General features: G+C 35.9%; 4 protein-coding genes across 5 annotated transcripts; 2 read left to right on the top strand and 2 right to left on the bottom strand.

Annotated features, from left to right (window-relative positions):
• The first annotated feature begins 615 nt into the window (after window positions 1-615).
• Window positions 616-6,479, top strand: LOC120011335 (cytochrome P450 85A-like). Its single transcript, XM_038862428.1, has 10 exons — window positions 616-812; window positions 1,421-1,742; window positions 1,922-2,071; window positions 2,149-2,394; window positions 2,488-2,574; window positions 2,693-2,771; window positions 3,372-3,478; window positions 3,587-3,711; window positions 3,808-3,901; window positions 6,369-6,479. The coding sequence occupies exons 1-10, from the start codon at window positions 616-618 to the stop codon at window positions 6,477-6,479; spliced, it is 1,518 nt and encodes a 505-aa protein (XP_038718356.1).
• LOC120004679 (protein DROOPING LEAF-like) lies at window positions 6,440-7,905 on the top strand. 2 transcript variants are annotated; one of them, XM_038854014.1, is made up of 7 exons: window positions 6,440-6,715; window positions 6,810-6,941; window positions 7,044-7,104; window positions 7,191-7,239; window positions 7,328-7,403; window positions 7,496-7,555; window positions 7,667-7,905. In XM_038854014.1, the coding sequence occupies exons 1-7, from the start codon at window positions 6,617-6,619 to the stop codon at window positions 7,691-7,693; spliced, it is 504 nt and encodes a 167-aa protein (XP_038709942.1). In that variant the 5' UTR covers window positions 6,440-6,616; the 3' UTR covers window positions 7,694-7,905. The 2 variants fall into 2 exon arrangements, with proteins under 2 accessions (XP_038709942.1, XP_038709941.1); XM_038854013.1 differs by having other exon boundaries at window positions 7,035-7,104.
• Window positions 7,906-10,728: 2,823 nt separating this feature from the next.
• Window positions 10,729-14,736, bottom strand: LOC120012161 (squamosa promoter-binding-like protein 6). Its single transcript, XM_038863461.1, has 5 exons — window positions 14,598-14,736; window positions 12,960-13,671; window positions 12,309-12,445; window positions 11,208-11,972; window positions 10,729-10,974 (listed from the first exon to the last, which is right to left on the bottom strand). The coding sequence occupies exons 2-4, from the start codon at window positions 13,640-13,642 to the stop codon at window positions 11,212-11,214; spliced, it is 1,581 nt and encodes a 526-aa protein (XP_038719389.1). The 5' UTR covers window positions 13,643-13,671; window positions 14,598-14,736; the 3' UTR covers window positions 10,729-10,974; window positions 11,208-11,211.
• A 3,837-nt stretch (window positions 14,737-18,573) lies between these two features.
• Window positions 18,574-19,762, bottom strand: LOC119981991 (protein BIG GRAIN 1-like E). The gene has a single exon (XM_038825134.1). The coding sequence runs from the start codon at window positions 19,640-19,642 to the stop codon at window positions 18,791-18,793; it is 852 nt and encodes a 283-aa protein (XP_038681062.1). The 5' UTR covers window positions 19,643-19,762; the 3' UTR covers window positions 18,574-18,790.
• Window positions 19,763-21,636: the final 1,874 nt, after the last annotated feature.

Here is a 21,636-nt window from a genome sequence, read left to right as displayed (position 1 = left end):
ATGGGCAAGATTTCATGACAAATAAATCGTCTTTTGTTTTTCTTTTCGTGGTAAAAATTGTTCAGATGGTAGATTGTAGGTGCAGTTTTCTTGAAGAACCAATTTGCATGTAATTAGTTGTTTTTTTTATATGCGAAAATAAATAATACAATTTGTTTCGTAAAAGAAGGAAAATATCTAAATACATATCTTATTCTTTTCAATAATCCTTTTTTTTATATAAAAGATCGAAAATACCTTAAGAAATACATTAACTTAAATATGGTCGCAGGGAGTGTTGGGTTGGTATTTATTCATTACTGACTTACCTAAATAAAAATAAAAATAATAATAATAATAAGTGGTATATATATATATGTTCTAGTTTTTTACCATATATAGAAAACAAGACATACCATATATAATTATATATATATATATCCAATATTAAAATTGAAATAATTAATTTTGTGATTTCTTGGTATATATGTGGATCTTTTTCTACTATAAATAGGTGCAGAGACCTTATATATGTAGATCTTTTCTTGGCTATTATTAATTTGAAGGTTTAAGTAGGTTGGTGAAACGTGATTAGGTAATTAAACCTTAGAAACCCAGACAAGAGAGAAAGCATCAATGGCTGCAGGATTGGTGGTCATTGCTGCTTGGTTGTTGTTTATTTGCATTTGTGTCTACTTTGGCTTGTTGAAATGGAATCAGATAAGGTATGGAAGAAAAGGGTTGCCTCCAGGAACAATGGGGTTGCCAATTGTTGGTCAGAATACTTCTTTTCTCAAATACGGACCTGATTTTATGAAAAATCAGAGAGCTAGGTATGCATTAATTAAAAAAAAATTAATTTCTTGTTTATTAGAATGTCATGTTGCATTGAAATTCTGTTCTTTTTTATTTTATAGATCCTGTGATTGTTTTGGTTCAATGGGTGCAATCCTTTCTTTCTCTTCCTCCCTAAAGAGGGTGGAAATTCCATAACTAGATATGTTATATGGGATGATTTCTTATATTTGATTATTAATTCAATGAGGAATTTAAGAAATGTTTTATTCCAGAAGCCCGAGGTTTAGGCTCACTCAACTATCCGAATGGCATGCTGGACTGGGTGATTTTTCCATTAATAATTAAAAAAAATTGAATTACGTTGCACGCATCTATATATAATGGTGTTATTTCTTTGAAATTACTAGGTAAGTGGCTTTTGGAAGAGAAAATAAACAACCTCTGGGGTTTGCTTGAAGAAGATATGTTTTAGGGTTTAGAAACATTCATTTTAATTACCACCCCTCAATCGAGATGGTTAAGGCATATACTCTGATTGGGTGGTACCCAAGTTGGAGTCCTCATTCCTGCTTCCGTACCAAAAAAAAACCATGAATTCTAAACATTATTCTGTTATGGGATATATTTGTGTGTGTATATATAGGCATGGAAGTGTATTCAAGACACACGTAATGGGGAGTCCAACAGTTATTTGCATGAATCCAGAGCTGAATAGATACATTCTTCTAAATGAAGGAAAAGGAATGGTTCCTGGGTACCCAACGTCAATGGTGGATATACTTGGAAGACTCAACATTGCTGCCGTTCATGGCTCTGATCACAAACGTGTTAGAGGCTCATTGCTTTCCCTAATTGGTCCTCCCTTGATCAAAGACCAACTTTTTGCAAAAATTGACCATTTCATGAGCTCATTTCTTCAACATTGGGATGGCCAAACCATTGACATCCAAGAAAAGGCCTCTGAGGTTTGTATTAATTCACATAATCTCATCTTTTTATTAATAACCGAGAACGAACGACATCATACAAACTTGTCCTTTGGATATCCGATATATATGAGCCTAAACTCGGGCCGTCACAATCCATTAATTGTTGAAAACTGTAACTGCAGATTTGGGGATTAATTTGATTATTTTTTGTTCAGATGGCATTTTTGATATCCTTAAAGGAAACCATGGAGAATGAATCAAAATTTTTGAATGAATCTTTTAAGCAAGAGTTTGATAAGCTGGTGATAGGAACAATATCACTGCCTGTCAACTTTCCTGGCACAAATTATCGTCGCGGATTAGAGGTAATTACTTTATATTAATTGAAGAAACTTATTAGACTCCTACAACCCTAATTTGAAGATATATTGTATATTTACAGGGAAGGAAAAGAGTGGTGACAGTTTTGAAACAAATTATGAAGGAGAGAAGGGCTTCTGGGATAACATGCAATGACATGCTTGATAAGCTCTTGAGAAATGAAGACCCAAAATACCGATTAAGTGATGATGAGATAATTGACCAACTAATTGTCATTCTGCATTCAGGTTATGAAACTGTGTCTAAAACTACAATGATGGCTATCAAGTATCTCCATGACAATCCAAGAGCTCTTCAACAACTTAGGGTTAGTATTCTAATTAAATTAAGTCCTCCAGCTTGAGTTCAATTAATTAATTTAATTGCACTGATTATCATGTTAATGCGCGCAATCATGCAGGAAGAACATTTAGCAATCAGAGAAACGAAAAAACCAGGGGAGTCCATTGACTGGAACGACTACAAGTCCATGACCTTCACTCGTGCTGTAAGTAATTTTGACAGATTCTCTTTTTTATGTAACTGATCTCGATTACAGTATTTCTGGGATTAAGGCTTTAATGATGATATTTTTGTTATTATTCTTTGTTTTCGATTTGTTATAGGTGATCATTGAGACCTCAAGGTTAGCTACTGTTGTTAATGGGGTGCTGAGGAGAACAACTAAAGATGTGGAGTTGAATGGTACGTAGGGTTTGCTTCTAAACAAAATCGTTGTTTAGGAAATTCATGATTTTCAATTGTTTGTTAGAAAGAAAACACCAATATCAAAAGAAAAATTGTAAATAAAAAGTAGAGAAAAGAATAATCTAACTCGTTTTAGGGAGATTAATTTAATTTTATCAAACATAAGAAAATTAATCCCCTTTGGTTTGTTTTCTGTTCTCATTTTCTAGAAAAACGTTCGTTTTCAAGTGATTTTAGGATTTTTCTACTTTTCTGTATTTTTAAAAATAGGACCAAATGTGTTTTCCAAATTGTTTTCAATTTTTTGGAAAATAAAAAAAAAATGAAAAACAAGTATACCAAACGGACCCAACTTTCTATTTTATGAAAATTTGTTTTCTATGTAAGATATTTTTAAAGGACTAGTCTTTTGTTCTCTATTTATTTTAATGTATAAATAATGCAAAATAAATAAAAATGAAAGATACATAATATATATAATCAAATCAGTGTAGTGTCAAGCTCAACCTTATTGTCAAATGGTCTTCTTCTTTTTCTTTTTCTTTTTTTTTTTTTTTGTAAATTTAACATATATAATGTTCTTAATTTAATTTGCAGGGTACATAATCCCAAAAGGATGGAAAATATATGTTTTCACAGGGGAGATAAACTATGATCCAAACCTTTATCCAGAGCCTTTAACCTTCAATCCTTGGAGATGGCTGGTCAGTAAACCAAAACACACAATACATACATAGAAAGCTCAACCTAAACCATCTATATATATATATATATATATTATGCAAATGTTGAATGGAATGTAATGAATGCAGGATAAGGGCTTGGAGTCTCACAACTATTTCTTCTTATTTGGAGGAGGAAGCAGGCTATGCCCTGGGAAGGAATTGGGCATAGTTTATATTTCCATGTTCCTTCACTATTTTGCTACAAGATACAGGTTCACCACATAAAGTGTTGAATATATCTATATATATAGTCTCTCTGTGTGTGTAGATGATCAAAAGGTGACTGTGTTTTGATGTATTTTTTGCAGGTGGGAGATATTTGGGAGCGATGAAATAGTGAAATTCCCAAGAGTTGAAGCACCAAATGGATTGCATATTACCATATCAAATTATCAAATGTTTGTCTAAGCACCAAAAGGTCCAAAAATACTAAGATCGTACATTTGCTTTATTTTCTGTTTTTTCTATTTTTTCAATTCCGGAGAGTATCTCTATCATACCATATTGAATAATAAATAACGAATTAATCGAATGAACTATGTGTGTATTAAGTTAGTAGGATTGTACCATAGTCGTTCTTTTATAGGATCGAAGGAGCCAATTGGTCTAAACCCTAATTATCTTAAATAGTGCTAATTACATCGAATCAAGGATTTCTAATATCAACCTAATTATAGAAGGTAATTACAATAATGGTGATTAGGTCTTGCTGGGATTTGATGATGAGAACAATTAAGAATGAGCCAAAGAGCAACTAGCTAGGCGAGATCTAATCACTCATTTGTGGAACATGAGTCCGCATGTACAATAACTCGCAAACCACGCGCGTTAGGCAAGTTAATGATAATTAATTATATGTACGGGCTTGGTAGAATCCAAAAAAAGAAGGCTAATTCCTCCTAGCTATAGTTAATTAGGTTATTAATCGTCGTATTATATATCAAAACTTTATAATATCAACCAATAATTTCATCCCTTTATGTTATATATATACCACAAAAAATTTTTTTGATAATTTTAGTTGGTCATTATTCTAACTAAAAACCCTTGGTTCTTACCCAATGGGTCAATGTTTGAAAAATCAAAACTATTCTTTTGAGAGAGGTGGAAATGTCTAATCCAACTTTCCCAAAGTGTATAAGAAAGAGAAGAGACCATAGATCAAATGATTGTGTCCAAATCCGTTAAAGAAACACAACTAAATATGTAAGAAGTAGAACCAACGGGACTAGGAAATTTCAAGCCAAACAGAAGACACAGAGGGAATCTCGTGTCGTGTGTGCATGCCTCCTTGAAATGCACCACAGGAAGATATATATATATATATATATAGAGAGAGAGAGAGAGAGAGAGAGAATTGCTGTACCATCTTGCTAGACATGTAATGTAAGTAAGAAGAAGAGAACGCCTAGGGAAAGTCGATTTATACAGGCAAAGAATGGTGAGGAAACCAAGTGTGTTTATGACTTTATTTACAAGTATGGAAAATGTGGGAATCGTCGCATCACTTATTATATTGTGTGTGTGTGTGTGACTGTGTGAGATTGTGACAAGTGATGGTAGCATATGTCTCATTCAGATTTCCTTGTTTAACATAGAACCCACAAAAGATGGGATGCTTGGACAGTTTCCATCTTTAATTCCCCATTCCCTGGCCTTTACTTTCCTTCATCAACTAATTCTCTCGATATTTTGTCCTCATACATGCATAACGATTACAATATCGTCAATAGGGATCCTAGCAACAACTAATATCTCAGTTATCACAGCTGTTGAGTTGTTCGTAAATGATTTCACGTGCATCTTGTGGGACATATGGATCCCATAAATTCATTTTGATTCTGTACGTCTAACTCAACAGTTATGATAACTGGGATATGATACCAACTGTTAATATCTTTATCATTTCCGCATGCATAATTGGCATCATTATACATAATACATGTAATGGCTCATGCAAGCATGTTCATCAAGTCATGCATGCAAGAGTTGGTGGATCAATTCTATAGATTTAATATTTCTTATGCAATTAGCTTCTTCAAATGTTAACAAAATTAATTAGAAGTTCGCCTAAAAATGGGAAAGTTTTCTTTAATAAGACCATTTGACATGGGTTAATCATGATGTCGTTGAAAAGAGGATATTAGTCTAAGTATCTAAAAATATGAAACTTGTAAACAAGCCCCCAATTCATAAAAGAAAAATGTGGAATTTAATTCACTTGATGGGACAAAAACCAGCTATGTATAAATTAAGATGAATATGTGTAATCTGTTTTTGCCCTTACTAGGCGATCGAAACCAGTGGTGGCTTCACTATACCTTCTCTTCTATATAAGTTAGGTCGGATCCACTTTTAACGTGGCTTAATTCAGTTCACCAAGTGTTTTTTTTGTTTGTTAACATGGAATTCAACCAAGACACGGGGTAATGTAACTTTTAGCCATCGAAAGAGTCGTTAATTTTCAACTCAACACCAAATATTCACAAATTCCAACTTGGAAACCCAAAGTTGAAAATTTTTCAAATATTCGCGCACACAATGACAGATTTAGCACTATTCAGGAGAAGATGTCTTACATTGATTTGTTTATGTTCCACTAGAAGTTTGACTATACCCGAATAGTCGAAAATCTGTCCAAGTGTTCATATTGGAACAATTTTTAACTTTGAGTTCTCAAGTTAAAATGTTTTAATAGTTGATGACCGAGTTGGACCTGATCAACTCTTTGAATTACCAAAAGTCATATTATCCCAACACACGGCCGCATTGGACCCAGTACTACATGATAAACCCCGGATACGTTTGTTCACGAGTATACAAAGAACTCGCGAGAATTTGTAGTTGGTACATTCTATAACTATATTAGTGGGGTCTGGTAGCCAAAGGAACCCGTGCAACTGATCAGCTCTGCAAAAAAGTAGAGCGGCAGCCGCAGGTACGTCCAGTAAGTACTGAGTTACTGACCTTTGTATTATAATTAGTAACCCTAGATTTTCTTTTTGACTCCATTAACAAGCTGCTGCTATACATAACAACACCCACTCTCCACTACAAACCCTAAGAAAAGGCTCTCTACTTGTTCAAGATCTTGTGTTTGAGAATCATCAAATCACCATGAGCCTGGAAGCAGCTGATAAGGCGTCCATGGACATGGTTCCACCATCTGAACATCTTTGCTACGTCCGCTGCAATTTCTGCAACACTGTTCTTGCTGTAATTAATTAACCCTCTTTATCATATCTACCAACCATCGATCGATCTCTTCCTCTTTTTTCCTTAACTAACTACATGCATGTTGTGGGTGCAGGTTGGGATTCCATGCAAAAGATTGCTGGACTCTGTGACAGTGAAATGTGGTCATTGTAGTAACATATCATTTCTCACTAGTCGACCTCCACTTCAAGGCCAGTGTCTTGACCATCACCAATTCATTCCTCAGGTATATATCTTTTATCGTATATATATATATGTATATGTATATGTATTGGTGGTTTGCAGTTACTAAAAGAAGTGGTTTGTTATATTTTTTGAGGAGAAACAGGGATTTTGCAGTAACACATCCAGTGAACCATTGTCACCAAAAGCACCCTTTGTAGTAAAACGTACGTAGATATCCCTTTTGAAACTCAATATATATAGTTATTGTTTTATTTATTACTATGATCAATGATTTGGTTTTAATTTGCAGCTCCTGAGAAGAAACACAGGCTTCCCTCTGCTTACAATCGATTCATGAAGTAAGCTATATAGCTAGCTGAGAGTACTACTATACTAAATTTTTTACATTCTTATTATATCTATATTCATATATGTATTGTGTGGAAGGGAGGAGATACAGCGGATCAAAGCAGCCAACCCTGAGATACCACATAGAGAAGCTTTTAGCACTGCTGCCAAAAATGTAACTTCACTTCTTAGTTATTTAGGGTTTAATTTCCCAATTTACCTTAATAATTTTATTTAATGTTCTAACTTGTTGACATCAATTAACAGTGGGCTAGGTATATTCCAAATTCACCAGCTGGATCAGTTCCAAGAACCAGTACTTCTAATGTAAGTGATACATACATACATATATATATATACCCTTCTATATGTTTGATTGGAACAAACAACAAAAGTTTATAAATTATTGATTGATTGAAGTTTTATGTTCTTTTCAAGGGATTTGATTTTGCCGGAATGAAGTAATGGATGCAACTGCAGTACTGCAGGCACTGCTGCGAACGTTGGTTTGATTTGGAGAGCATGCACTCGAGCTGAGCTTGATTAATTAGTTTGTTTTATGTGTCAAATCTTTCATTTTCTATGTCCACGTTAATTTTCTTGATGAACTAGAGCTGCATGTACTAGACTTCTTAACTCATGGTGCGTACTTTGAATGAGAATGCGTAGTTTATGTATAGCGGCTGGCTGGCCCTGCTAGCTACTATTAAGTCTCTTGCGTTCGGTTTAGAGATTCAACAGGCCCTACATCACAATTTTTCTCATATTCTGTTGGAGGTGATGCCCTTGAGATTATGGCTGCTTTAAACCAGGTGAATTGACCCCTCATACCCATATGATGGGCCCAAACAAAAAATCTATGAAGGCCTATACTGATCATGGCATAAACCATGCCTAGATGCCCAAAAATCCGTTTCTCCAAAAAAAATTGAAATGATATGACTTATGATACCGGATCCAAGCATAATGGGAATTTCTTGATAAGGGCATTCCATCTTTGCTCTACTACTACCGATTAGCTTTTACATACTCTTTGGTTGTGTAATAGAGTGGCTGATATCCTAACTTCATTGGAGTGCCCAATTGAATCAATTTCAATCATGTTGAAGTCTAATGATGAATACCCGTCACACGGGATGGAAGTCCACATCTTCCGATGTGGGATTCTCATCATCATGCCCTCACTCCATTCAGGCTTTACTTCTCTCTCTGATTGTAATTCATTTTGATTTAAGAAATTTTTCTTAAAAAAAAAAACTGTTGCAGCCTTTAACTAGTTTTCTAGTTTCGTGCCTCTCATACACATATGTAATGTATTGTTTTAATATATCTGACCATAACAATTTTTTTATATAAGATTTAATCATTTATTACTAGATAAGATTGATGTATAGCAGTCTAGCCTAGTCAGACACCACCTATTCCTTGGGCGGGGCCATACCGGCAGGCACTCGAACCCATAACTTCTTTGTTATGGGAATATGAGTAGCAGAGTAACGTAACTATTCTGGTGGTGGTGGTGGTGATGGCGGTGCGGTACTTGAGACTTAATTGAATTCATTTTCTAAGGTCTCAACAGTATATGGAAAAAGATGGTCCAAGACTATTGGAACTCACCCAAGTCCCACATCAGAAGTGGTTTAAATGTAAGGAGTTGGACCCTAATCATTTAGCCATGGCATTTGGACAAAATGAGCTACATATTGAGACCACACATGTTTAAATCCATTAATGTGGGCTCCCAAAATCCTTCAAAAATCTAACATGATATCAAAGTAGGTTTTGGGGAAGATGTGAGGCCCAAAAAGAGAGCCTCACATGCAAGAGGAGAAGAGGATGAAAAAAAATAAATAAAAAAAAAACTCCCCCCTATGAGCACATAAAGAAATGTGACAAGTGTGATCAATTTGAAGATGTAAGGGCTTGTGTGTATGAGGAGAGTGTTGGAGTTCATTGATGAATACCCGCCATACGAGATGGGGCTTAAATCTATCATCACAAGTTTGGTCATCATTCTCTCTTGAAAACTCATATTGACATTAGAAGGTTTGTCATTCTTTATAAACTAGACTCCAAGCCCATCATCTTCCAATGAGGGATTCTCATCAACCCTCCCCCTTTGGGAGCATGCACAACCTCGTGCATGACTTTGGCCATACCATTTCGACCCACTTACAGCCTCAAGCCTTGCGAGTCAATGTCACATAGTTTTGCCAAGTCCAATGGTTCTAGGGTTTTCCTATGTACTTTTTATCGGCCTTTTTTTCTCTTTTTTTACGGTCTTTTTTCTCTTTTGCAACCCGTCCACAATGGACACAGCCCACTGTCTGCTAACCCAACTTCACAAAGAAATGGGCTCTGAGGCAAACCCGCCTATGATAGTGCCAGCCCATGGGCCTGCACAAAGACACGTGCACTCTTAATGAAAGTACCAATGATGAATACCCACCACAAGAGATGGGGACCAAAGTCTATCATCACAAGTTTGGGTCTAACTCTCTATTGAAACTCATGTTGACATTAGGAGGTTTATCCTCTCTTGTAAACTAGATTTCAAACTCACCATCTTCTGATGTGAGATTCTCATCATTCACCCAAGGCCTACATGTTTAAGCCCATTCACATAGGCTCCGCAAGGTCCATCAAAAATCTAGCAGAGACATAAAAGGTAAGGTTCACTTTTCATTGGCTACCTCCTACTTGAAAAAGCATAAGTTCTCCTAAAATACTTTAATGTGGATCGATCTATTCACATAAGAAGGGAATCAAACCAACCCACTTAAGTATTGAGTAAAAATGCCAATGGGTGGTGTTAGTAGTGACTCATGCTGATGTACACAGGGCACTTTCAATAACCTCTCTGCACCCTTCAGCTATAAAGATAAGCTGATATCCTAGGATTATCCACGCTTGAAAGGTCAAGTTGCAAAGATTTGGAATATCATATCCAAGGTTTGAAGGTTCCAGTGGGTGAATGGGTGGTCACTAGTGAAGTGGCCACTCACCTCTGCTTCAATTGGGGGTTGAAATATGGCAGACACAATGCCTAATATGGCAAATCTTCTTTCCAGATTTATTCATAAAGATGTCAAAGTTCCCAGAGTTTTGGGGTAATTTATACAAAAAAAATACAATACTAGTATAAAATTTGCAGGGGAAAAAAAAAAGCCATCACCTTTCAAAGGCAACTGTGATGCAGTTGCATGTCTAAACCAAAGACAACAAACAGCCAATATTCAAATGGTCATCAATCTCATCAAGCATCACTGCCTCAATTTAAATATGAGGGGTCAGATAATGCATCAATTCTCATAAGATTCTGCATTAGTGCATGTCACATAATGTATATCAAACTTTATCCTGGAACTTTTAATCTCCATTTTTGTCTCCTAATTTGCCCCTTCAAACTTGCCCCTTCGAAAAGGGTGAGAGTCGGCTAATCGCATGGATCAACAGCCCAAAAAGTTTCCCAGTGATGTGCTGAGCTGCTGTATCATGAATATAGTAACTAAACCCTTGATCCATGGCAATGTATGCAAATAAAAGGAACTAATTTTTAACTAAAGAACTAATAATGTTAAAACTTAGTAATCACTTTAAAGCAGTTATCCCCAAAAGGTAATCTGTTAGAACATATAAAGGAAAAGAAAACTAGTGATGTCCGGAGAATGCCACATACTTTTATCACATGAACGAACTTGGTTGAAATATCTAATGAAGCATATTAATGGCTGCAGCCTCCACACCTGCATTTACATCAATAGATCTCATTCATTCCACAAGACAGATAGCAACAGCATACAAATTTTGATGGTGAGGAGGAATTCATTGCCCTACATGTTTTTGTGTATTCTTCTTTCTATGTTGCATTGTTTTTATTCAAAAACAGACAATAATTAACAATGTCAAACCCAATCTAAAATACAGGGATGAAATGATTGGTAACAACGGTTCTAAGATGCAAAAGATTAGTACACACCTTGTCAACTCATGCCGCTCAAGTGGCAAGGAAACAACATTAGGTCCTCATTTTCCTGCTTCATTTGCATGGAATTTCTCTGTTGCTCTACTCTTTGAAGATGTGAATTCAACTGAAGCAAATCAACAGTTGAACCATGTTCAGGAGAAGGACAATATTTGGCAGTCAAAACATCTGCCTCGTTGGTGAACCTCCATGATTGAACCTCCAATGCAGTTGCATGACCAACATCAGAACCCACAAGAGACTCCATATGATTTGCTTCCATGGTTTCCTCTCTGGATGAGTAAAGCTCATTTGGTGTATAATTGTCCAAATAGCTTACCTCTAAAGGTTTGTCAAAATGTTGACATAAATTCTGATGGACACAATTGACTTGATCGATAAGGGGCTTACCTACTGGAATTTCTTCCAGTTGGTCACGAAAGGCCGGTGATTGAGTTGACAGAAGAGAGAGAGCACATTTGGGCTGCAAAACTGCAGATAATTCTTTAAGGCTTGATGCTGTATGGGAAATGGAATAATCTTCATTTGCGGATTGAGAATATCCAGGAGTCTGTTGTTTTACAGTGCCATGTAGATGGAACATTGATTTTGGTAGCAACTGTCCATTTGCAAGCTGTACTGCCAATTGACGAGAGAGAGTTTCTTCTTCTAATTCATTATGCCTGCGCCAATTAACCTGCTCATATATTTCTGGATAAAGAATGCCACCTCGAAATATATCTGCAATGACAAAAGGTGCTCTCTTGAGGATGTGAGTCCCTAGAAGTTAACATCAATCAGATCATCGTCAAAATTCTAGGACTACCAAATAGATCATGGGCAATCTTATCGGTTTCTCTTCTAAAACTCGTGGAATTTTTCAGCATAACGTTATATACGGTAATACAAGAAAGTACAAAGGTAGCTCATAATGTAAGCAGACCTGACAAAGGACTTCCCTGGTAAAAGACCAAAAACTTGTGACTTGGAATGGGAGGATGGATGACTATCTAGTTGGGACTTGGGACAGGAGGAAGAGGAAGGCAGGTGAATGGAACTTGGGACGGGAGGAGGGAGTACTATCAGCATAAAGAAGATCAGATAGCATATGCATACCTTGATACGACTGCAATAACTCGTGCGATTTTCCAGCCAGGGCACTGAATTGAGGCTTTCTTCTACGTTCATTATGGCCTGCTAAGCGTTTACGACAACTGCGCTTACCATCATCAAACTCAACCAGCAAATGAAACCTAATTAATCAAGCAACAACGTTATAAGCCGGTGAGATAATGAATTGGGAAAGAATGAGGACCATTAAGTATAATAATTGCAAATTACCAAGAAATAGCTAGACCTACCATAGATTTTACACAATATACCATTATTATTACACTAGACATAGCAAATCTCAATCCACTTCGACAACTTATGGGTCATATCATGGTTGGAACTTGGAACACATCATAAAGAAATCAGGTTAGTAATTCCAGCGGAAAACAAGTTTGCTTACATTGCTTGAGGAGTTCAATTCCCCCCTATAATACAAGAAATGTTAATTCTTTCTTTTCTAACAGTCGATCTTAAACTTCTTTCACTTATTCCCTTTTCTTTTCCTTTTTCCAGAATTATTATAAGAAAATTCATTCAGAATGCTTGAACTGCAGTCAACGTCACCAGCACTAAATACTGAAGATCTATCGTATATTGGACATAAACAGAAAGCAATGAAGAGGTAAGGCAGAAGAGGAAGAAGAAGAAACAAACCGACTACATTGCTGACAAAACCTCTGCTCAACGCCATTAACAATAACTTTGGCAGTCTTTGAGTGAACATCACAGACTTTGTGTCTTTTGTAGTAATCCTTCGAGGAGCTAAGATCCCTGTTACAACCAAGGACTTGGCAAAATGGAGTAACAGAATATGAACCAGATTTTCGACCTCTTTTTGCTTGCAAAGGGGGTTGAACTGGATGCTGAAGCAAATTCTCATTTGTAACATTATAATTTAGAGAATCGTTGAAATCAGCCAATCTCCCAAGCTTCAGATCAATTAGTGTTGAATCCTGACTATTTGATTTCAAGAAATAATTTGTATGCTTCGACGTAGATTCCCCCTCTCGGAATGATGAATTAGAAGTCATCATAGTGGGAGGAGACACAACCCCTGCACTAGAATCAGCAGAAACTTCACCATCACCAAGTAATCTCCCACCCATGTTCTCGTAAAGTGCTTTTCTGGACACATCATGAATACCCAAATCCATCAATTCCATGCTTTCTACTGATTCTCTATCTGACATAACTCCATGACTTAAAGGATCAGAACAATGCTTTATTCCCCATTCTATTACATCTTTTCTACTTCTTAGCAATGCATCACTTGGTAAATCAATTTCATCCGAGAAAAAAATGCTTTTGCTTGCGGAAACAAAATTCCAGGGCTCCATCAGAAGAACAGATTCAAAGTTCAGACACTCTGCGATGGAGCAAAGGCCAAGGACCCGAGACAAAAACAAATAATGAATACATAAATGGATGAATTCAGACAAAAACTTTATTTTTAAACAACTCTGTCAGCAAAATAAATCCAATTCTTTTAATCTGAAATGTTGAAAGATTTGAGAACTAGATATGAATTTATAGTCCAAATCCATATATTTTATATTTATGACGCATATTAACAACCCCTTTAGTCTTAGATAAACATAAAGAAATTTATTCATCCATTATAAGAAACATAGACAAATACTTGAATACCAGCAAACTAAAAGACAGTGTAAATAACTGATAAAAATCTTGAATGTTGATTCAAGAGAAAGAGAAGAAAAATCCACAATAATTCGACTTAATGGCCTTATCTGGAAAATCCAAACCACCATATTCTTTTAAGGTTCTCATGCCGACAAATTAACCAAAACAATCGTAAATCCCATCCAAAAATGCGATTCAGCAAACTCTGTATTAATCTTAAAAAGAAAAGAAAAGAAAAACTGAACAGCGAAAAATGTGAAACTTATTTATAGTTGTACACTACTTTGCTTTTCCTCTTGTTTTTCCCGGCAGCCAAACAGAGGAACGAACCGCCGGCAGTCAAGAGTACATGAATCAACATTTAAAGGTACCCATGAAAAAAAAAACGAAAATACAAGAACTCAACAAATTTCAAGGTCGCTGATGATTAAAGCTTGAAATCAATGAAAGAGAAGGAAAGAAAAAAGTTCGTAAGAGAACAGAGCCCAGATACCCATTTTGAAACATAACCAAGAAGGAACAAATAATTGGGAGATTTTGATCATCGCTGCTTTTCCTACAGTTATTCTCATGACCGAAAACGAATATACACAACATAAAAAAGCCAAGAATAAAAAATAAATTAATGACAAAGTTGTTTCTTCTGCTTACCAGATAAAAAGGTAGAGAAGAGAGGGATGGAGCAAAGGGAAAGCCGGAGAGCGAGAGAGAGAGAGAGAGGCGTAGTTTTCAGGAATGTGGTGTGTTGGTCGAAGCAGATACACTGCGCGTCAACATGATTTCCACAATACTGTCTGTCTGTCTGTCTGCCTCAGAAAGCATGGAGGTGGAGGAGCTGGAGGAGGCATTTTGTAGCTTTTGAGAGAGTGAGTGACTGTAATTCCCATTCTGTCCATTGATTTTCTCTTTTATTCCCCCTACCCATTTGTCACAACACCCTCTTGAGTGTGCTTGATTTGATATGTTTCATTTTTAAAACCAAATTATAACCTCATGTGATGGCTCATAGTCAAAATGAGATGAGATATGGCTATCAAAAACAGTGCAAACCGAATCCATCTAGTTGGTTGGACATTGTCAAATATATGTTAATGAGGATTTAAACAATTAAATCGTCAATAATCAATCAATTTAGTCGTTAAAATTTATGTTAAAAAATCTATCGTTGACACTCTTAAGATGAACCATGATAGTTATCATTCGAGTTTTTATCTCAAAAATTTAGAGTTGATTAAAAGCAACTCTTCGTGAATAAAATTCTCACAATATAAGTGATTGAGAACATGTAGAATGTATACAAATTTATAAGTTCGGGAAACAATGAGTAAATATGTAAAGCATAGAGTCGGTTATAAACAACTCTTCATGCATAAAATTCTCATAATAAACGGGGTCAAGAACACGTAGAATATACGCAATTCGTGATCCATGAGTTGCACCCTAATAACTCTTATTATCTATGGCATATGTTTGACCGTGTGGGAAAAAAAAAGAGGTGAATGTTCAAAATTCAAAGGGTGGATGATTAAATTGCTTGACAAACAAAATGGGTCAGTCAGAGATAATAAAAAGGTGTGATAAGACCCCCGACTGCCACATGGATGATTAACAAGCAAGCACGTGTCCCTACCAAAAAAAGGCCTAATGAGGGTGACGTGTGGTGATTGATGGTTTTTAAACCGGTGAACTAAAAAGAATTTAACAATTTTGAAAAAAGAATTATTGACAAATTCAACCATATATACATGGCCGTGGCCCGTGGTCACTTCTCACAAATGGGCTTGAACCGTGGTCATGGTCAGCCCACTTTGAGCAAAAATGGATGGGGATTGCCATTGGGGAAGCACTATCATGGACCCAATATTTCTCCTGCATTACTATGGGCTGTCTACTTCATTTGTATTGGCCCAGTTTTTTAGCTGGGCTTGAGTCCTGTTTGGAGCGATTTTCTTGGGACGGCTGGCCCTCCAAAGTAAGCCCATTATGCTCAACTGTCCAAGCCAAAACTCAGTCGTTTTGGGTCCAATGCCATTACATAGCGACATTTAATACTTAGATGCTTGTCCCATAAATAATTGTCCTTTGATTAGGAGAAGGAGAGGATGCATATCATCTTTCTTCTTTTTTTTGAAGTTTTTTTGTTTACATTACTGAGGAATGTGATGGGGGAGGCTCGAACTCGAGACCTCTATGAAATACCACATACATGAGTGTCATCTCAGTTACTCGAAATTCTCGATGCATATTATCAATTGTATGTTGAAACCAATTTAATCTATGGAATTCGGGATGACTCAATTAGATTTCCAAGTAACTAATTTGACATTGAATCCAATAATCCATAATTTTTTTTTGTTGATTTTGATTCAGAAATTTTTCTACGATTCTAGCTCCATTTATTTCAAGCAAAATTAACAATATGGAAAATCTATAGTTTTTCGAGTGAAAATAGTTAATATTGAGAGTAAGTTAAGAAATTGTGAAAATTTTTCAGCACAAAATTAAAAAAATTTCTTGAAACAAACACCGAAAAATTAATTATGAGATTTTCTAAACACTTGATTTTCCTTGAAACAAACGGATTCAAGGATTTTTAAGATTGAGAGTAAATTAAGAATTTGTGTCCCATCATTATTTGGAAAGGGAAATAGGTTGTGATATCAATGTTCTTATGTTCCTAGCGAGATATTAGCTTTTGCCAAAGGAATTAAACAAAGTTGGGCTTGGATTGGACATACATAAGAAAAAGCTTCCTTATTAGCATGTATATGTCGTTTTCTATCTATGTAACTTTTTATATATATATATATATATATATATATATATATATATATATCTACTTTCTTTCTCTCCATCTCTTCAGTGTGTCAGTGTTGGGGCATCAATCTTTCAAGAAAACCCCACTTTGAGCCCTCCAGCCCACTTGGTTACATGGGTGGACCCTAATGCTCCTTCCATAGTCCCATGCATGATGATGCATCGCTTGGAGTATGATGAGTCTTTGTTGCAATATCATGAATCGAGCTAGCCTAACATTCTTTTAATACCCTATCCATGTAGTCATCTTCACCATCCATCTCCAACTTTTTATGCTCTACTATTGTGAGTTTAGTTTAGTTTGAGCAACGGTGGTTGGTTGAGATGGTGAATTTGACCACAGTAATTCTTGACACAAACGAGGGATAGTGAATTCAAGTCCCGTGAATGTTTCCATTATCGCAATTTGCGATATGAGCCCTTGCTCAACCCCGCGTATACGTATCACCCTGTGTTATCTCCCGCATTGGACCTTGACCTAGGTCTCAACTGGCCCATGAGGTTGCAAGATCTTCCATGTTGCCTAGATTTAGTAGCTAGTTATCCGATAGACAATTAAGCGGATTCCACAATTCAAAAGTGTGGCCATACTTTTTCTGTGGTTTATTACAACAACAAGATTGCGAACGTCTGCATGTGAGAATATTACTATGTATATGATCTCGACGACAAATATATTTTATGTGAAAGAGTAAATGTTGAATTTAACCACCTGGGTGATAGCCTAGTGATGAATCTATGGTGTCAGACCGCAAGAACTAAGGTCCTCAATTTGATTCTCACTATGAGGAGTACCCTTATGATCATGCGTTGGGTTTTGACCCAATTTATCATGTCGTCAAATGAGAAAACATTTGTGCGGCGGGCTTGACAACTTGATTTTAGACTTATATCGGACATCCATAGAATAAACTTGTATGATGTTGTTCTCGGTTAAAAAAATTAAATTTTGAATTATACTTAACTAGTATGAACCTAATTTTCTCTCTTATTTTTCTGGTCAACTAGTGGATACATGCATCATACATCAACCAAAGAAAGATCTTTACCATTTACAAATTAAAGAGGATCATGCATGGGATCAACTGAGCAGTGTGGTTGAATTCATGTCTATCTTAAAACGAGTCAAACGACAGGTTCTCTGTACTTTGAAGTTTAATCTATATATGTATAGGATTTTAAAGCATAGAAACGACAAATGCCTGCTTACTGCTCATTTCTTGGTCTTTTTATCTTGATAGAAAGATATATAACCACCATTCTTCATATATAGTCAAATCACATACATAATTCCCAGTTTTGCATTCAATCATATACATATATATATATATATATATATATCTTAATCCTGTCACTGCTTGTGACAACATGCCATGGAAGATGCCAGTAATAGTATAGCACAATATTCAAATTCATAATGATTGAATTGGCTCTACAAAAACTGTAACCTTGTGTAGAGAATAGAGATGATCTCAACTCTTAACTTTTCGTAATGCAATAAGATGATCTGGTGTGAATTTGTCGTACCGTAAAAAGAAAAAAAATCAATATTATTATCGCTTTGAGTGCTTCTTTTCACAAAACGGATTCTAGAATACATGGGCCTAACCAAAAAAAAAAAAAAAAAAGTATCGTTATCGTGCAAATCCTCGAATATTTGAATCATCCCACTCTTTCTAATTTGTCAATTTCAAGGCCTTAAGTTGAAGCATATGATTGTTATTTATCATTAGTATGTTCCTCGTCTAAAGTGAAAGTGAAAGTGAAAAGGTAAAAGATAAATGTAATAATTAACATGGGGTCACAATACTTTAATTTGTCCTGTAATTTAGGGTAAAATTCTCTAATCAAGGCAAAATCCAAGCAACCAACCCACTCCATCTACATCATATCCTTACAAATCAACAAGAAAGATAAAGTAAAGATAAGTAAAAAAACCATTCAAAAGAAACTTTACTTCCAAGAAACTATCAACACAAGCAATATTGCAAAATCCAGGATATCAAATCAATACACAATCTTAAGGATCATAGAGCACCAGTGGTTATTGGTTGTGATGATCTCTTGATGGTGTCCATATGAGTAGTCTCATACACTGGTAATCCATTTGGGTAGAAACCCAAATCATAGTTTTCCAATTCAAACAAATCAGAGCTTGAATCACTCTCTGCTCCATCATCTACTTGATCAATATTCAACTTTATCAGTTGCTCCTTCTTCTTCTTCTCTGTAGATTCATCGCTGAACTTGACCTTATTCTCATACAAATCTTGGTTCCTCTTGTGATGGCGATCATGATTGATCAGTTTCCCAATTGTGGGTTTTTGTTTGTGATCAGAGAAGCCATAAGCAGGGGGAGTTCTGAAACCAGAGCTTGAAGAGGAATACAGAGACTTTGTATCAGCTGATGTAGAATTCGAGCTTCGGAAATGACTAATGCTGCTCCTCCTCCTCCTTCTCCCACTATTGGGACTCCGATCATCTGAATCTTTCATGGATTGTGTGGTTGAATTTGATTTCTTCTTCTTCTTAGACCCTGTTTGGTTAAACAGAGAGTTCAAGAAACTGGCAAGTCTCCCTCCTGGTGAGCTTGGTTGCTTGTATTTTTTGTCTTGGTTCTTAACATCAGCCTTGTAATTAGAGTCTTGTGGGAGAGAGTTTCTCATCATTGGAACATCTAAGCTTATTCTTCCTCCTCTGATGCTCCTCTGCATGTAATTAGTTGTTGTGACATTGTAGACTTGCTGATGAGCTTCATTGTAGCCAGAGAAGTACCTTGCAGCCTCAAACACATCAAGCTCATCGGAATCATTTCTACCATGGAAGGAGGACTTCTTGTTGTAGAATTTGTGTTGGTCTTGAATTCCTGTGGTGGACATGATTGGAGATTGATGGTGGAACTCTCTGTTCTGTTATGGAGGAGGGTGTGAAAGTTGTGTTTGACTGTTATGTATTTATTGAGAGATTGCAAGAGGGGGTTCTTGTGGAATGATTGTGAGTTGTGGGAGGTTGTCTTTAATTTATAGTAATTGTGTATGATGAGGGATTCTTTGAGAGACCCACATAATGACATAATGTTAATTTTTGCTTTAACTAATGACAATATAGAGTAGGTTATGTCAATAATATAATCCCACATCCTTCGGGGAAGTCCAAGTGATGTGGTTTATAAAGAAAGTCTCACACTCTCTCACACATCCAATATTTTTTTTTTGGGCCTAAGTATTGTTGAGTTAGAAAGAAAATTGTGCGGGTTCGATTATTCACGAAAATCGAATAACTCAAAGCGAACAATATTGGTTTATAGTAGGTGCGCTCGGATTTCTGATAATGGTATCTGAGAAAAGTCTTGGTCTAATTGGACGGGCCTCTACCTATCCACTTGTTGGGTGGAGACTTGTAAAAAATCTTACTTCGCCTTGGTAAACACAAGCAATGTGGTTTATAAGGAAAGTCTCATTTTCTCTCTATCAACAAGGCATTTTCTTGGGCTTAAGTATTGTTAAGTGAGAAGGTCTAGAAAGAATAAAAGTCGTGCGAGCCCAATATATTTATGAGAATTGATAAACTTAAAATAGATAATATGGTTGATGTGAGCAAGATGAGATTTTCAACAGGCTAGTTGAGAGACTCAGCTCACATTGTGAAAACCAAAAGTTTGTGTAGGGCTTTGTTTCCTTGGATTCTAGAGTTGTAAAATCTGTTTTAGTGGAATTAGGTATGGGAATGTACTACACCTAACACAGACTTAGCTTTGATGGCACATATCATTAAAAACCAGTAGAATTGGTTGATCCCCACCACACCCTTTTGACAGCTTAATTACAAGTCAAGTCACTTTTGAATTATTTAGAATCTTAGAGTATAAAAAAAATTACATAAAAAAATGTAAATTCTGTTTGTTATGATAGGTAATTGACTGGTAGTAATCAGTATGGCCCCAGTAATATCTATTTGCTCCCTCTAGCTTTATATGGTTAGATTTAGCATGGGAGGGTGTGGAGAAAAGTAGAATTAAGGTAGTTTTGCATAATTGAATTTGGTTACTTTTGTCGTTTATTGAGATTTGTTGATAAAGCAAATTATATTAGCAAATTGCTAGTTTTTTTTTGGCTAATGGCTAGCTAATTGAAAGGGCTGACTGATATTTCATTATTTTGTCCTAATCTCCTAATGATTAGACTGCCACAATCGCACCACGACAACATATACTTTAGACCAAGTCGAAATCTGTGTAGATAAGTGGATTGGAACCTTCCAAAAGTGGACTGCAATACCCAAAGAATTCTTGAAAAATATTTCAATTAGTTTCAAACTCGCGACATCAGTCACCTTTAATTTTTTAAGTCCGAACAGGTTGTTTAGAAGTTTGTTCATGTTCATGGAGTACATCAATGTAATGATCAACTGTGAAGTCCCACTCCCACCTAGTGGAGCAGTGATAATTCATCCTTGAGCTGAACTTTAGCTTAAGCAGAGATGGAAGATGATGAGTCGGACGATGATGACAGTTGCATTAACACTAGATATACACATCATACCAAACAAAGAAAACATTATCTATACATATATATATATATATATATATATATATATATATATAGACAACATTACAAATCTCCAACAAATTTGGGACTCTGGCCTTTCCTTGTCTCCAACTTCAGCTAAGTGTTGGACTTGGACCAATCCCTTTCGTCAGTTCTATGGATCATTGTGATAGAAGTCATATATAGAAGGCCTTCTTGACCACACATTCCAATTTTTGGTTCAAATATTAGTTTCTTAATTATATGATTATGAACTAATATATTGTTTTGCACTTTTTCTCGTGGGCTTAGCCCAATGGACAATTTAATACTTTTTTATCGAGGAA

The sequence above is a fragment of the Tripterygium wilfordii genome, chromosome 2 (assembly GCF_013401445.1).
Source record: "Tripterygium wilfordii isolate XIE 37 chromosome 2, ASM1340144v1, whole genome shotgun sequence".
Taxonomy (NCBI): domain Eukaryota; kingdom Viridiplantae; phylum Streptophyta; class Magnoliopsida; order Celastrales; family Celastraceae; genus Tripterygium; species Tripterygium wilfordii.
This window is presented reverse-complemented; position numbering and strand designations above follow the sequence as displayed.